The 15,025-nt window shown below is 33.3% G+C and overlaps 1 protein-coding gene across 1 annotated transcript; it reads left to right on the top strand.

Annotated features, from left to right (window-relative positions):
* Positions 1-8,046: 8,046 nt before the first annotated feature.
* LOC114263181 (uncharacterized) lies at positions 8,047-11,893 on the top strand. The gene is made up of 2 exons (XM_082903414.1): positions 8,047-8,799; positions 11,657-11,893. The coding sequence occupies exon 1, from the start codon at positions 8,047-8,049 to the stop codon at positions 8,791-8,793; it is 747 nt and encodes a 248-aa protein (XP_082759540.1). The 3' UTR covers positions 8,794-8,799; positions 11,657-11,893.
* The last annotated feature ends 3,132 nt before the right edge of the window (positions 11,894-15,025 follow it).

The following is a 15,025-nucleotide window of genomic DNA, read 5'->3' as shown; positions in this document are numbered from 1 at the left end:
TGTGTTTATTTTTTATTAGATAGAAATTTGAATAAAGGAAATTGGTGTCCTATGAGTTGTGTAAAACTCAATTTCATATAGGTTTGAATAAAGGAGTGAAGGGGATTTTAGTGGCGTTTTACTCAAATGTAAGTTGGAGTCAAGATTTAGGTAAGGGTTAAAGATGCCCTCATGTATATATAGATATGCATATTGTGTAAAAGGGTCTTGCTAAAAAGTATCCTTGAGGCACAAGAAAAAGACAAAAAAGAAAAAAGAAATGAAGAATACAAGATACTTGTCACTAATTTGAAAACACTTTTCATGCATTAATAGTGGTGTTACATATAAATTGGTTGTTTCTTCGGTTGAACATGTTGTACTACCAATACATTCCAAAGGGTAAAGAATACCCCATTCTTTGTAGGAGGTTAGCGACTGAAAACAAAGGTTGGGTGGAGACTATTGTCAGTTACATGAGCGGAGGATTTGGGAGGGAGGAAATTTTACTTGATTGGAATTAAATTGAAAAACAATACGGTTAGTTTCTTTCTTACATTCTTATTTGCAAGAAGAATTATTTCTTGTTTGCAGGTTTTGTATGTACACTGGCAGTCTTGCTTCTTATGTATATTCTAGTACAAGAAGCTTAAATGTTATTTGCAAGAAGAATTACTTCTTCTTTGCAGGATGTAATAGCTCCAAGTGGTTTGCTTTGCATAAAGGTCTAAATTGTTTGACTGTTTAAAATGAACCTCATAGGTGTTTATTGCTGATGCAAAGATAATTTGAATGATGTCTAATATATTGATGTATATTTTTGCAGGTAGTGTTGATGGAGTAGTTGATGTGATTGGGTGGGTGATATTGAGAGCTAAACTAAGATTTTTTTTTCTTGAATCTATTAGTATTTTGTATAAATACTTTTAAGGATAGTTGATGGATATTTGTTTTGCATGTATAGAAGTTTATATTTTGTATGCACATATCTTTTTATTTTTTTTTTGGAAGAAAGATAATTTTGTTCTGGGAAGTGATGGAAAATAATACATGAGTGTTAGAACTTTTGTAAATATCACTTTACATTTATTGTATATAATATTTGAATATATATATATATACATGAGAATATAGATTGTTAAAACATTGTAGGCTTTTTTTTTTTTTAATTTTTTTGCAACAGTTACAAGATGGTCGCTAATGTATGTAGGCATTTTTTTAAATTTTTTGTGACAGAAAAACATTATTTTCCATAAGTAGATTAGGCGGTCGCAAATAGTTTGCGACTGCTATTTTGCGGCCGCAAAAAGTATTTGCCACCCCCACATTCGCAACCCTCATTTGCCATCGCATGGCCGTTTTGCGACTGTTTTTTTATTATTTGCGACGGCTTGTAGCGGTCGCAAAAGTACTTTTTTTTGTAGTGTCATCCAACATAATGTTCATAAACTGATTAGTCAAAACACTACACAAATAACCCTGATATCTCTTCTTAAGTAGTTTGCATGCTTTCATTGCCGAAATCAAGATGGAGGTACTACACCATTACTGACAAATACAAATTCATCATGTCTAGAAGGTGTAAATAAAACCCATTTTGTCACACAATCAATAGTAGCACAACATTTAGACAACCAATCTTTTCCTAAAATCACATCAAAATGCCTAATATCAAGAGGCAACAAGTCTACAAATAACATAGCATTTCCAACACGTATTTCACAACACACGGTGTACAAATGAACATAGAACAGATTCCCTAGATGGAACAGATACACACAATAAATATGGCAATGATTCCATAGGTCTATTCAGCCTAGATGCAAATGCAATAGATATAAAGGAATGTGTTAAACCTAAATCAATTAGCACATAAGTATCTTGGTTGCAAATAGAAAGGGTACCTGAGACAAGTGAAAAAACTCTCCATTGCCTCAAATGTGTCTCTCGTAGCAGTGGGTCTTGTAGAGTTTCTTGGCATTGGCATAGATCCAGTCAAATTAGCAGCTAGCCTTCCACTTCTTTGTTCATTTTGGGAACAATCTCTGATCATGTGTCCGGTCTTGCCACATCTAAAACATACCCCAGGTGTATGATAAACAACTCTCTGATGTTTCTTGCCACACACATTACAGGTTGGCGCAAAATCTCTTGTTGAATTGGAGGTGCTAGATGTTCCCTGATTTTGCTTCTTTGAAGACGATGATCTTTTATTCATATAAGAACCATGCCTTTTTCCTCTCCATTCAAATGGTTGGTTATGGGATGCTATATTCGCCTCCGACATTACAGCTTGGTCAATAACATCCACGTACTTTGGCAGTTTCAAGACATTTACTTTTTCTAAAATTACATTCCAAAGTCCACCCTCAAACTTTATCGCCTTTTTATAATCAGTGTCAACCATGTGCAGTGCAAACCTGGCCAACTCTGTGAACTTTGCTTCACACTCAGCTACTGTCATGTTACCTTCTTTAAGTCCCTCAAACTCAAACACTTTTCGATCATGGACACACTGCGGGAAATATTTCTCATAAAATATTTTAAGGAATCGTGCCCAATCAATCCCCTTATTGTTTTCTTGGATTAACATCCACCATCTTCTTGCCTCATCCTTTAGAGTGAATGCAGCCAACTGAACCCTTTGTGCCTCAACAAGCGGAAATACTTCAAATAATTTCTCGATTCCAATGACCTATGCTTTAGCTTTCAAATGGTCTATTCCACCATGGAACAACGGTGGTTTCATCTTCTTAAATTCTTTAGTGAGAGCAATTATATGGTCATCAGTCTGATAGTCTTGTACAGGTGGTACTAGCATTGGCGGACGTGGGGGTGGTTGCTGCTGTTGTTGCCTTAATGCTTCAGACATATCATGGATCATTCTTTCCATTATGTCTAGTCGAGCGGTAGTCGACTCTTCTATCTCATCAGCTCTTGTTCTCACCATTATCTATATAAACTTGCATTACAATAGACACATAAATTGCACATATACACCTATAGGCACAACAGTTCATATTCAATATATTCACATGTTCTTGATGCACATAACAATTAGTTATCAGATGAATGCAATTTAAATCTTTTCTAGACACCTTATTGATCATTTGAACAAGTGTGCAAATTATTAACTCGTGCTCTAATACCACTCTGTCATGACCCGAACCCGCCTGTAGAGGTTTGGATCATAACCGCCCGATAACCATGAGATTACCTACAATCTTAGACAAAATATAGACATATTTAATAATAAATAGGCTAGAAGTGGAAGCAGACTAACAAAGTTTGTCCAATGAGCTTGTGTATAAATGGCATAAACAGAAACTTCTCATATATTAATAACTCACAGTCAGACAAATATAATAAGATTCCATATGTTCAAGATCTTTCAAACATCATTATCACACAAAACCAAAACTTATATACGTATAAGTTCGTCAAACATGACTAATAAAAGAAAACAAAAATTCAAAAGACAAAAGAAACAAAAGCATTGCTCGTGAGGCACTCATGACAGACTTCACTAAACTTGGTATTCTTCACAGGTTCACTAAGACTGGGGCTGGATATCACGCTGCTCACATACATACATATATATAAACGGAGTGAGCTAAAGTCCAATGAATAATATTAGAGTAAAGGGGTTATGAGAATGAGTTCTAGTGATTGGCACAAGTATTTTTATATCATAAGCTATACATAATGGAACGACCTCAGGTCCAACAGATAACAGATGTACATAATGGAATTGATCATATCATAACCAACCTCAAGTCCAACAAATAATAGAACGACCTTGGGTCTAACTTGTAACAGATGTACATAATGGAATTGATCATATCATAACTGAAAAACCTCGGGTACAATCATTTACAGTTGTATAATGACCATTCGGTCAACTCATAGTAGATAATCAAACTTATCAGATGTTTAAAACGACCTTAGATCCATCTTGTCAGATATACAGAACGACCTTGGGTCCAATTCAGTTATACAGAACAACCTTGGGTCCATCATACACAGTCGTTTCATATCAATCACATTTACAAATATCATACTGATCGAACAGATAGAAACTCATTCACACTTGCAAAATCACAGTTTCAGAAAAAGCTTACCATATTAGGACATTCAAAAAATAAAGTAAGTAAGAAAATATCTTTACTAAGATATTACTCACAGTGATTTGGTTGCTGATTCGCCCTTACAGATGATCCTACACAATTCATAAGCGTATACACGTTGAATTATATTGCTTAATCGGATTGTTCTTTAGCTTATTCAACTCTTTTAGGCTTCATTCTAACCCTTAATTCATTTAGGATATTCAATTCATGCCTAAGAATGCTCAGAAAGGAATGAGAATGCACATTTGGTCATAATATGCCTTTTCAAAATTTGCTAAAATAGCGCACTTCGCTCAAGCGCAACATTGGTCACTCGAGTGGACTACTTGGTCTGCAAAAGTACTGGACGGTCCGAATATAAGCTCGATGTTTGCTCGAGCCAAGGTACAAAGTAAAAAGGCAGTCGCTCGAGCGATGACTTGGTTGCTTGAGCTAACTACAATTATTTTCAAAAATACTGGATGCATAAAATGTGCACTTGAGTGACAGATTGTTCACTTGAGTGGTGTGAAAGAATTCTAAAAATTTCAAAATGGAGTCGAGCTTCAAAGCTTGTAGTTTCAAAACAAACTCTTGCCTGACTTGTAAACAACTTCTCAAACACTTAAAACTCTTCCAAAAACATGAATTCAAGACCAATTTTCTAGCCTCATGGCCAAATTTCATGATTTTAACTTAAATGATCATGCATATATGATTAAACTTCAAATTCCTTTTTAAAGTTTACAAAAACATAAAATCTAACTTCAAACTCTTATGAATCATGAGTGCATGTATAAGATAGCTTCAAAACTTAATATGGATGGCAAGAATCATGCTCAAAGTTGTGAAACTCTACAAAACTATGCATGCATGTATGAATTAACCTCTAATTCTTCATTCTAAGCTCAATTCTTACATTTGAACACATCATCCTCTTGAATTCACATATGAAAGAACTTTGTTTCATGAATTAAGGTTTACCTAAGGTCTTCAATAACACAAATTCTTACAAAATAATGAGTTCTTCTTCTTAATTCTCCAATTTCCGTACCAAATTCCAAGTTCACAAGCTCCTTTCCTCTCTAAATTGCCCTCACTCTCTCTCTAACTTGTAAAATTCAGCCAAATAATGTGTTTTAGCTCAACTCCTTGATTATAACATGTATATATACTAATTGGCTTAATTATCACTAATCAAGAATTAAGTGAATAATTAGGTTTAATGTTAATTTAATCAAAACTTGATATTTTTGAATTGAATCAAATTTTAATCAAACTTTTTAATAGGCTCTACAGATTATGTTGATCACAATAAATTAGCCAATTTCGGTTTCTGACGCCATTAAGACCTTCAATTTTCAGATCAAAACAAAAATCATAATAGATTTTCTAATGATCAACAAATATGTAGTCAAAACCACATTAATGACATGATTATCACCAAATTCATACTTAGCACATAAGCACGTGCACAATTAAGAAATTAAAAGCATAATACAAAATGGGGTTGTCGCATGCCACCAAACAATCACTGCTACCACCAAACCACACCAAAATCAAAAATAAAATTTGAATTGTAATAAAAAAATAAAAAGAGATGAGTGGAGATAGCGACGACAAGCTCATCCACAATCTGCAACGATGACGGCCTCCAGTCACAACCCTCAGGGAGATGCACCGAGTCCTCATTTCTCCTCCTCCTCCCATCATCTAGATTAGATCCATAGAGAGCCCTCATCCCAATAATGAAACCCACCATAAGCCCTCTCTACTTATTTGAGTGAGTTAACTCACTGAATTGGACTGATTTATGTAGAAAATATAAGAATTTACAATTTTGCTCTTAAAAATAGGACATGTAATGCGCACTTGGTTAAAAATTAAAAATAAATAAATTTTCGATTTTGAAAATTGGACCGGACCGGACCGATTGAACCGTCGACCAGTCGGAGTTTCAGTCTGAATATACCCTCTGAACAGGTCAAAACTAAAAACCATCTTATTTAGAGAGAACCGGGAAAACCAGCAGTCGAACCGGCAGCCCCGGAGCCAGTTCATCGGGTTGATCAGCTTGGAACTTTTCTTTTTTTTTTTTTTTTTTTTCATTTCCTTTCTTTTCTTTCTTTCTTTCTTATTTTATATATCTATATATATATATATATATATATATATATATAATATAAGAATATAATAAAATTTTAATTTGAAACTCTCTTTCAAGAGTCTCTTCTTGTGAGGAATGTCATTAAAAGCTATAAGAAAAAAAAAATTCTTTCAAAAAACTCAAGAAATCTATGTGGGATTCAATCAAATGTATTGGAGAGAATATTGAAATTTTGATATCCCTTCAAAATTTTTGCTATTCTTTCAATCAAATTATTCGAATTAAAATCATATGGAGGGAATATTAAATATTTGATTTCCTCTTCCAAAATTAAAATTAATAATATTTTAAATTATATTATTATATTTTCAGTAAAAAAATATTATGACAAATATTTAAGATAATTTAATATTTTTAATTTATAATTTTATTACTTATATTTTTATTTAAATATAATTTTAATATATTTATTACGTCACAGTTCGATTCCGGTTCAATCCGACGGTTAAACCGATGACCCGTTCACCCGATCCCTTGTCCGATTTGCTCACCGGTCCGATTTTTAAAATAGTAAATAAATTAATTAATTAACAAACGTTTGCAAATTGGACTGAATTGACATAAATAAAAAAAATATAAGATTAAAATTGAGCAAATAAAAAATTAAAAAATTAAAATAACACAAAAACAAAATATAGAAACATCAGTGTAATTTGCTCAAAATTAATTACGCCGGCACATGTTCCAGTGCAATCAAAATAATGAATTGAAAATACTATCATGCCAGGCTAACACACACAGATTTGCGTCAACAATTATTTAGTTTACTTATTGAAACATGCTTTATGGGATTGAAGTCTGAATCGCATTTGTCTCGTTCAAATAATAGAGGAATGCACACGCGATTGTTTCATAAGCTTAATCCTCTTCTTTACCAAATAATTTCTTGTACCCCTATTTTCCTTGGGAAAATTACCTCTCAGAGATAGCCTCAAAAATTAATTACAAATAGATGATAAGATTTATAATTTTACCTTTTAATGTTTATAAAATTTATCATTAATTTGAAAATAAATTTTTAAATATGCACTCATTTGAAAGTACCCCATTTTCCTTTTACATACGGTGAAAAAAAAAAAAGTCCCATAATGAATCTGCATATTATGGAACAGGTGGTTAAATTAAGCCTAAAGAGTAGTCATCTAACTAACCATATATAAGACACATACTTTGTGTTGGAAGGACGTTGAGGATATTAGGTGTAATGATAATACAATATCACTATTTAATGAAAAATAATTATATTGTGATAGGAAGGATAATATACAGTTGGATGAATATAAGATATAAGGACATAATTGTAATTTTTAGTGATGGCTGAGACTATGCAAAGTAATGTTATTTGTACTTAATATTTGTTTCTCTTGGACCAAATTAAACCCTAGTAACCTATCCATGACAGACAGTTGAGTCAAGTTATAGGGTTCATTAAAACTCAATGTAATATAATATGATATCCTGGATGAAATTTTGAATCACCCAATCTAGTGATAAAAGCACAATGATAGGGCAAAATGGATATTCATGCATCTCCAAGCTAGTTGCCAATGCCAACTAGCAAAATTTGTCAGCTGCCTTTTTCCCCAGCCCCATGTTCACGTGATTTGCTTCTAGGGTTTTTTTTTCTATTTTATTTTTTTGGCTTCTAGGGTTTTTTCCTTTTTGTTTTGTTTTTGAACTTCACTGCTCACTCACTCTATATAACACCCCACTCATCTACCACTACTTTACCAACCCAGTCCATTTCTCTCTTTGTTTTGCAACACAAAGCAAAGCAAAGAGTACACTAAAATGGAGTCATCTAAGTTCACAGCTCTCCTTTTCATTTCCATGCTATTCATCTCTTCCACCACCCCCATTCTTGGTTGTGGCATTTGTGGCCAACCCCCAAAGCACAAGCCCGGCAAGGTTAAGCCACCCAAGGGACCCATTACCCTCCCACCCATTGTCAATCCTCCAATCACCCACCCCCCGGTCATTGTCCCACCCATCAACCCTCCGGTAACCGTACCCCCCATTGTCAAACCACCGGTCACCCAACCTCCGACTGTCAAACCACCGGTCACCCTACCTCCGATTCCCAAACCACCGGTCACCCTGCCTCCGGTAACCCTACCTCCAATTGTGAACCCACCCATCACCCTCCCTCCAGGGATTCTCCCTCCAATCAAGCCCCTCCCCCCAGTGACAGTTCCTCCGGTGACTAACCCGCCAACAACTAAGCCTTGCCCGCCACCACCACCTAAGCCTTGCCTGCCTTGCCTGCCACCACCACCCGCCACGTGCCCAATCGACACTCTTAAGCTTGGAGCTTGTGTGGATCTTCTTGGCGGGTTGGTGCACATTGGCCTTGGTGACCCTGTCGTCAACGAGTGCTGCCCAGTGCTGCAAGGGCTGGTGGAGCTTGAGGCAGCAGTGTGCTTGTGCACCACTCTGAAGCTCAAGGTTCTGAACCTCAACATCTTTGTTCCACTCGCTCTTCAGCTCCTTGTCACTTGTGGGAAGACACCCCCTCCTGGTTTCACTTGCACTCTCTAGATCTAAGTTAAGTACTCTCACTCACTCCATCTCAAAACCCTAACCCTAATTTTATTTTTTAGCTTTCTTGAGACAGTGTTCTTATGCGTTCACATGTTCTTCTCCCTCAGTTCACTTACTATACTCTTTTTATGCTCGCTTTTTGCCTACACATCATGTTGATTTCATATTTAAATATTGAGGATATATAGATAATAAAATTTTCTATTACTAGCTTAAATTTTTAAATGAGTTTGTCATCAACAATTTAACATAATATTTATTTTCACTGTTTGTTCTTACTAACTACCTGATAATTATAATCCCTGTATGTATTTAACCCGTTCACGAAAGAAATCAATCTGCCCACACATAAAATGAGCATATTAAAGATATAAATAATGAAGTTATTGTTCATTGGAACAGTTTAAATTTTGAATATTGAACAATGAATGGAATTTGTAAAAGCTAATATTTATTTGTTTTCTGTTAATTCAAGGTTAACTCATCCATCCACATTTTTGTTGTTGTTATTGTGTCTGCTCCGCAGTAGTCAAACGAAAGCTGCATGCTTTTTTTCTTGGGCAAATTACGGTGGTTCTTTCATTTTGTCATCTGGATCATTTTGATCCATTTATTTTTAATTGATTTAATTTTCACTTTTAATTTTAAATTGTGTCAATTTAGCCTAATTAACAATGTCATTAGTATTTTTAAAAGAGAAATAATCACTGAATTTGTTATAATTAACTCACCGGATTTAGTAAATTTATAATTTTATTTTAAAAAATATGGCACATGCCACTTTTATGTATATTTTTTATAAAAATGTAAGAGTTGTAATTAATTAGACCAAATTAAAACAAAATCATAAATTTAAGATCAAAATTATACCAATTAAAATTACGAAGATCAAAATGACACAACAATCAAAGTACATGGACTGCTAATTCGCCGGCCGGCCAAAACCTTGGAGCCGGCTAGCCAAAAAAATGGCCTTACAATTGGAACAAACTAAAATAAAATCATAAATTTAAGATCAAAATTGATCTAATTAAAATTATAAATACCCCAATCACACAAGAATTAAAACATAATGACTATTATCGTAATTTGCCCTTTTAGTCTTTTCTTACTTCGTAATTTGTCTTTCCTTTTTGTCCTTTTTGTTCATAGAGAATCTGTATTAGAAATTATATTATATATATATATTAAAAAGAACTATAAGAAAATTGCTAGTGTTCTCTCAATGGATGGTTATTAATTTCAGTGTCCGTATAAAATAATATGAAATACCTAAAAATATTTAAGATAAATTATAAATACACTTCTCAAAATTTATTTAAAATACGAATTATTCCTATAGTGTTGAAAATTACAAATACTTTATTATTAGAATTTTTTTATTTAATATAATTAACACACAAAAAAAAATTCTAACTGCTCACCTGTACAATAATAAAATTATTAGAATTATTAATTGAAATATATTTATGGCATTATTAAAAATTATTAATTGATTTTGAGATTTTAATAAAATGAATTATTTGTTATGTGATTAGAAATTTGGTGAAAAGTTATTTTTTGACTTTTTTTTAATTTTTTTATAAAAGAGAAAAGTAAATTAAAAAATTAGAAAGTGACTTTTAACCCACCTCTCAAAATAGACCGTATTACTCAAATGTTGAAAAGCTGCTTTCAGATTCTAGCTATTTTAATATTTTATCCACCTTAATTACTGAGTTATATACCTGTTATTCGTCGAACCTAAACTACAACCCCTACTCTTGTTCGTCGAATATGCCATATCTCTCGCTTATGTCCGGCCACAAACACAGGAATCAAATAAATGAATAAGATTTTTCAATTCAAGTGAATTTTGAATTAATTTTTGTTTTCTTAAACTTGTAGCTCTCTATATGTATGCACATGTATAAACCTATATATACAATTTATTAGTTTTTTTGTTTTAATAGGTTCTTTGAATTTTGTAACCATAGATGTGAAAAATCCTTAAATGGAGCATTATTCATTGCCCATAGGCCATGCCATAAAATAATCTAAACTATTTATTTTTATCATATATTTTTTTTTTTATAAAATGTCAAAAAAATATAGTTATTTAATTTATCTCAAACCACTCCTTACACAAATCGTTTGGCAATAAATTTTTTAGTTGACTTTTGAATTTTTTAATTTTTTTAGCCTGAAACTTTTTTATTTGTTTGGTTTTTTTGTTAGACTTTTTTGACATTTTACATTAAAATGACAAAATTACCTTCCATTTAGAAATGATGTTTTTTTGATTTTTTGTTTGTATATGGGTCAATTTGGTAAATTTACATCTCAACTCAAGTGTTTTGACATTTTATAATTTTTATTTATTTAATTTTTTTTGTCATTTTATGATCGTTTAGCCTAAAATGTTTACCAAGTGGGGACTAAAGGGTGTTTTGGGAACTTAGCTTTTAGTCACTTTTTTTTGTTTGTAACAAAAGTTAGAAGTTGGCTTTTTTACATTTTTTTTTATTTGAGAAGTTAGTTTTTAGCTACTAGTAAAATTACAATTCTACCTCTCATGAGTCAAAATGTACTACATGGGTGAAGTTATAAATATTTTAAATTGAATGTGGGTAGTTTAGTCATTTTATTATGATTTGACATCATAAATAAATATTAATCAAAAAAGTTAAAAGTAACTGTTTATTAATTTCTCAAATCATTTGTCTAAAAAAATAAAAAAATTAATTAAAAATCAAAAAATTATTTTTACTATCTTCTCAAAATAGTCCAAAATAACTTAAATTATTTTGGTTCAATGCCACATGGGGCCATGGAATATTTTTTGCCGGCTCATTATGACGTGATGTTTATGGGTTTGCAGATTGCCAGCTTGATGAATGGATGGATGAAGTTGACATGAGAGGATGTCGACCCTCCAATCTCTCTCTCTCTCTCTCTCTCTCTCTTCTTGTTGATTGGATTGAACAGCTCATATTTGGATTTGTTGTACACGATTAATTTGTTTCTGAAAAATTATTTGAAATTTGTGTTTTGTAGTAGGCAATTGCCAGGATGCTATCAATCAATCAAGCTGTTTCCTTTTCCTCGTTAGCAAAAATATCTTTGTTTTCTGTTTCTGTTCCTCTGTGGTCTGGTACAGCAAAAGCTCTGTGCTTCTTTGTATGGATAGCTGCATGTATGGACATATATGCATGATGCATCCTCATCCATATGTACGCACTAACTACTGCATGCATGCATGTGAACTATTGTAGCGAGGGACAGAATTAGCAGAAGGCTACAGGGTGTTATGACTCTTTTATTTCTGTGAAAATTACTATTTATCATACAACTTTAAAGATATATATATATTATTTTATACATAAAATTACTTTCAATATAAAAATATATATATGTCATTTTTTTTTATTTTGAATTTTCTTTTTATTTTACACTAAAAAATTTCTTTATCTTACTAGAAATTGCTTCTATGATATTTAAATTTTTTTAATATATATATATATATCATATTATATATACTTATGTGTTTTGCGTATATAGTGAAAAATATTATTTTATTTTTGACCACCCTAATAATGAAATCACGATTCCGTCGGGCCTACCTTTTCTCCAATACATTGAATAAATTTAAAAATATGATAAATTAACACTCAAATCCTTTCAAGTTTGAAAAAAATAACAATTTAATTTACATAACAACACGGTTTCATTTTTATCAATATTTCATTAATCATTTGGATAAAAAAAATAAATGTTGTTATTTTTTTTTACACTAAATTATATATTTTTTTTATTTATCATTGTGTATTCATACTAATACATTAATTTCTATTGCTTTAACCTTACTAAAAGGGAGATCAATGTAAATATGTTAAAGTTTTGGAGTTACTTGTATTATTTTCAAATATCATGAGAGATTAGTGTAATTTACCCTTAAAAAACAAAGTTCATTACATCAAGACCCCTCAACTATTAGGAATATCATCTTACCTCCTTATATACCCTTAAAAAACAAAGTTCATTACATCAAGACCCCTCAACTATTAGGAATGTCATCTTACCTCCTTACATATGAATCCGTACGTTTTGACTCCCTCAATTAAGAATTATGTCCAAATGCCTCCCTTTTAGAGGGTGAAAATGATAGATTTTTATAATTGAAAGAGTATACATGCATGTGTTCATAGATTAGGGTAGGAAGTGATATTTATTAATAACTGAAAGGTATTGGTAAAATTAGCAATAAAATAATTATATACAAGAAACTAAATTTTATAAAATTTTAAAACTCATATATATGGCGGATAATAATAAAATTTTGAAATCTAAAATGAGATCTACTGAAGAATATGTGAGTGGGAGAACTCATTTGAGGGAAAGAAGTTCATAAATTTTGGTAAATTATATTGCACTACTCATGTATAAATTAGAAAGCCAGTCTCTTGAAAAACAAAGTGAAGCAAACAGCGACAGGGAGAGAGATATGTTGGATTTGTTCACAATTTTTTGGTGTTGGACTTGAAGAATTCTATGGGCAACTCACATCCAATTCAACGACAATGCAACGTACTTAGAAAAAAAAAATTCATAATAAAATTTACATAACACACTTCATTTTTAATTTTAAACTTTTTACTACTACTTTTTCTAGCTCTGTAACTCTTTCTCTCGTCTTTCGTAGCCACTTCTTGTAATAGAGACATGTCGTTAAACTTTTAGTCACTTCACATTGCATGGGGGTGGTTCCAACAGTTCAGAAATAATTATGTGCTCATAAGACAATTGAAGAACAGAGGAATGGGAGATAGGACAAAAATGGAAGATAGAGGGTGGAAACCGGTTCTGCGTAAACATGGTGGTAAGGGAGGTAGGAACTCAGATCTGGGTAAGGAGATTCATACAATCTTTGTGGATAATCTCCCAGAATCTATGGATCCAAAAGGGTTGTATAACATATTCACAAACTATGGGATAGTGAAGGATGTGTTCATCCCCAACAAAAGGAGAAAGCTGACTCGATCAAGGTTTGGGTTTGTCCGATACGCTTGTCCAGTGGCAGTGAATATGGCGGTCCAAAAAGCTCATGGTATTTGGTGTGATAGCAGAGCTCTGAAAGTGAAGGTAGCACATTTTGTTCAAGGAAAAGAGGCTAACCACAAACCAGTAATCACATCGGTTGGAAGAAGGGATGTTGATATAAACAGCAGAGCTCCAAATATGTTACAAAGGGGTAAGTCTTATGCTCAAATATTGAGTGGTCCAGGGCTGGCTCCAGATTCAAACATCAGTATACAAGCTTACGAGGAGGGCAATGGGTGGCTGTATGAAAGTGTGATTGTCCGATTGAAACCTCAAATTCTTGCGGTGGAGTTCAAAGAGGAATTGAAGAAAGAAGAATGGGTAATGTTTACGTTAGAGATGGAAGGGGAAGAGATATTGTGCTAACGTTTGATTCAGCGGCTACAATGCAAAAGAAACTCAAATCAATGGAGGGGTGGATTCAGCCATGGAGTGAATCAGTCAAGGTATGGCAGCAGGGGATGATTCTCGATCAAGAAAGATCTATATGGCTCACGTGTTATGGTGTTCCCCTGAATCTCTAGAGCTGCAAAACATGTAGTAGCATTGGAAGGACATGGAGGGAGGTCATAGGCATTAATGAGGACACATTTAGCATGATGTCTTTCCACAGTGGTAAGGTGACAATTGCTACTAGGTGTATGGAGTCCATAAACACAACTATTATCCTGCGATGCAAGGGGGTTGACTTCCCAGTCAAGGTTTGTGAAGAACATGGGGTGATTTCAGAGGTGATATACAAGCAATGCAGATGTTATGGTGAACAGCCCCAAACGGAAAATTCAACTTCAAATGGTGAGGAACAGGATCAAGAGCAGAGGTCTGTTTTGGAGAGCAAGGAGGGTGAAGATGAAGCTGATGTGGAGGGCCACGTTGGTGGTGTGCTGGACAACACAGGTGATGTGGAGCAAGGAGGCCAAGGGTAGGATATGATGACTATACAGCCACTGATGGACAACTGAGGGAGCTAAGTATGTCTAGGGTTGAGGAGACTATCATGTCGATAGGTCAGTTGGACTGCTTGTAGAAGCAACCTGGAAGTGGAGTTGAAGCATGCGGGTCCCAGACAGTCAAATCAGGGCCAACTCCTTTTCAAATTCAAACTAAAGGTAACCAGATTATAGTAGATGATGTTATTACTCCAGGTTTT

The sequence above is a fragment of the Camellia sinensis genome, chromosome 13 (genome assembly GCF_055761805.1).
Source record: "Camellia sinensis isolate YWXY chromosome 13, ASM5576180v1, whole genome shotgun sequence".
Taxonomy (NCBI): Eukaryota; Viridiplantae; Streptophyta; class Magnoliopsida; order Ericales; family Theaceae; genus Camellia; species Camellia sinensis.
This window is presented reverse-complemented; position numbering and strand designations above follow the sequence as displayed.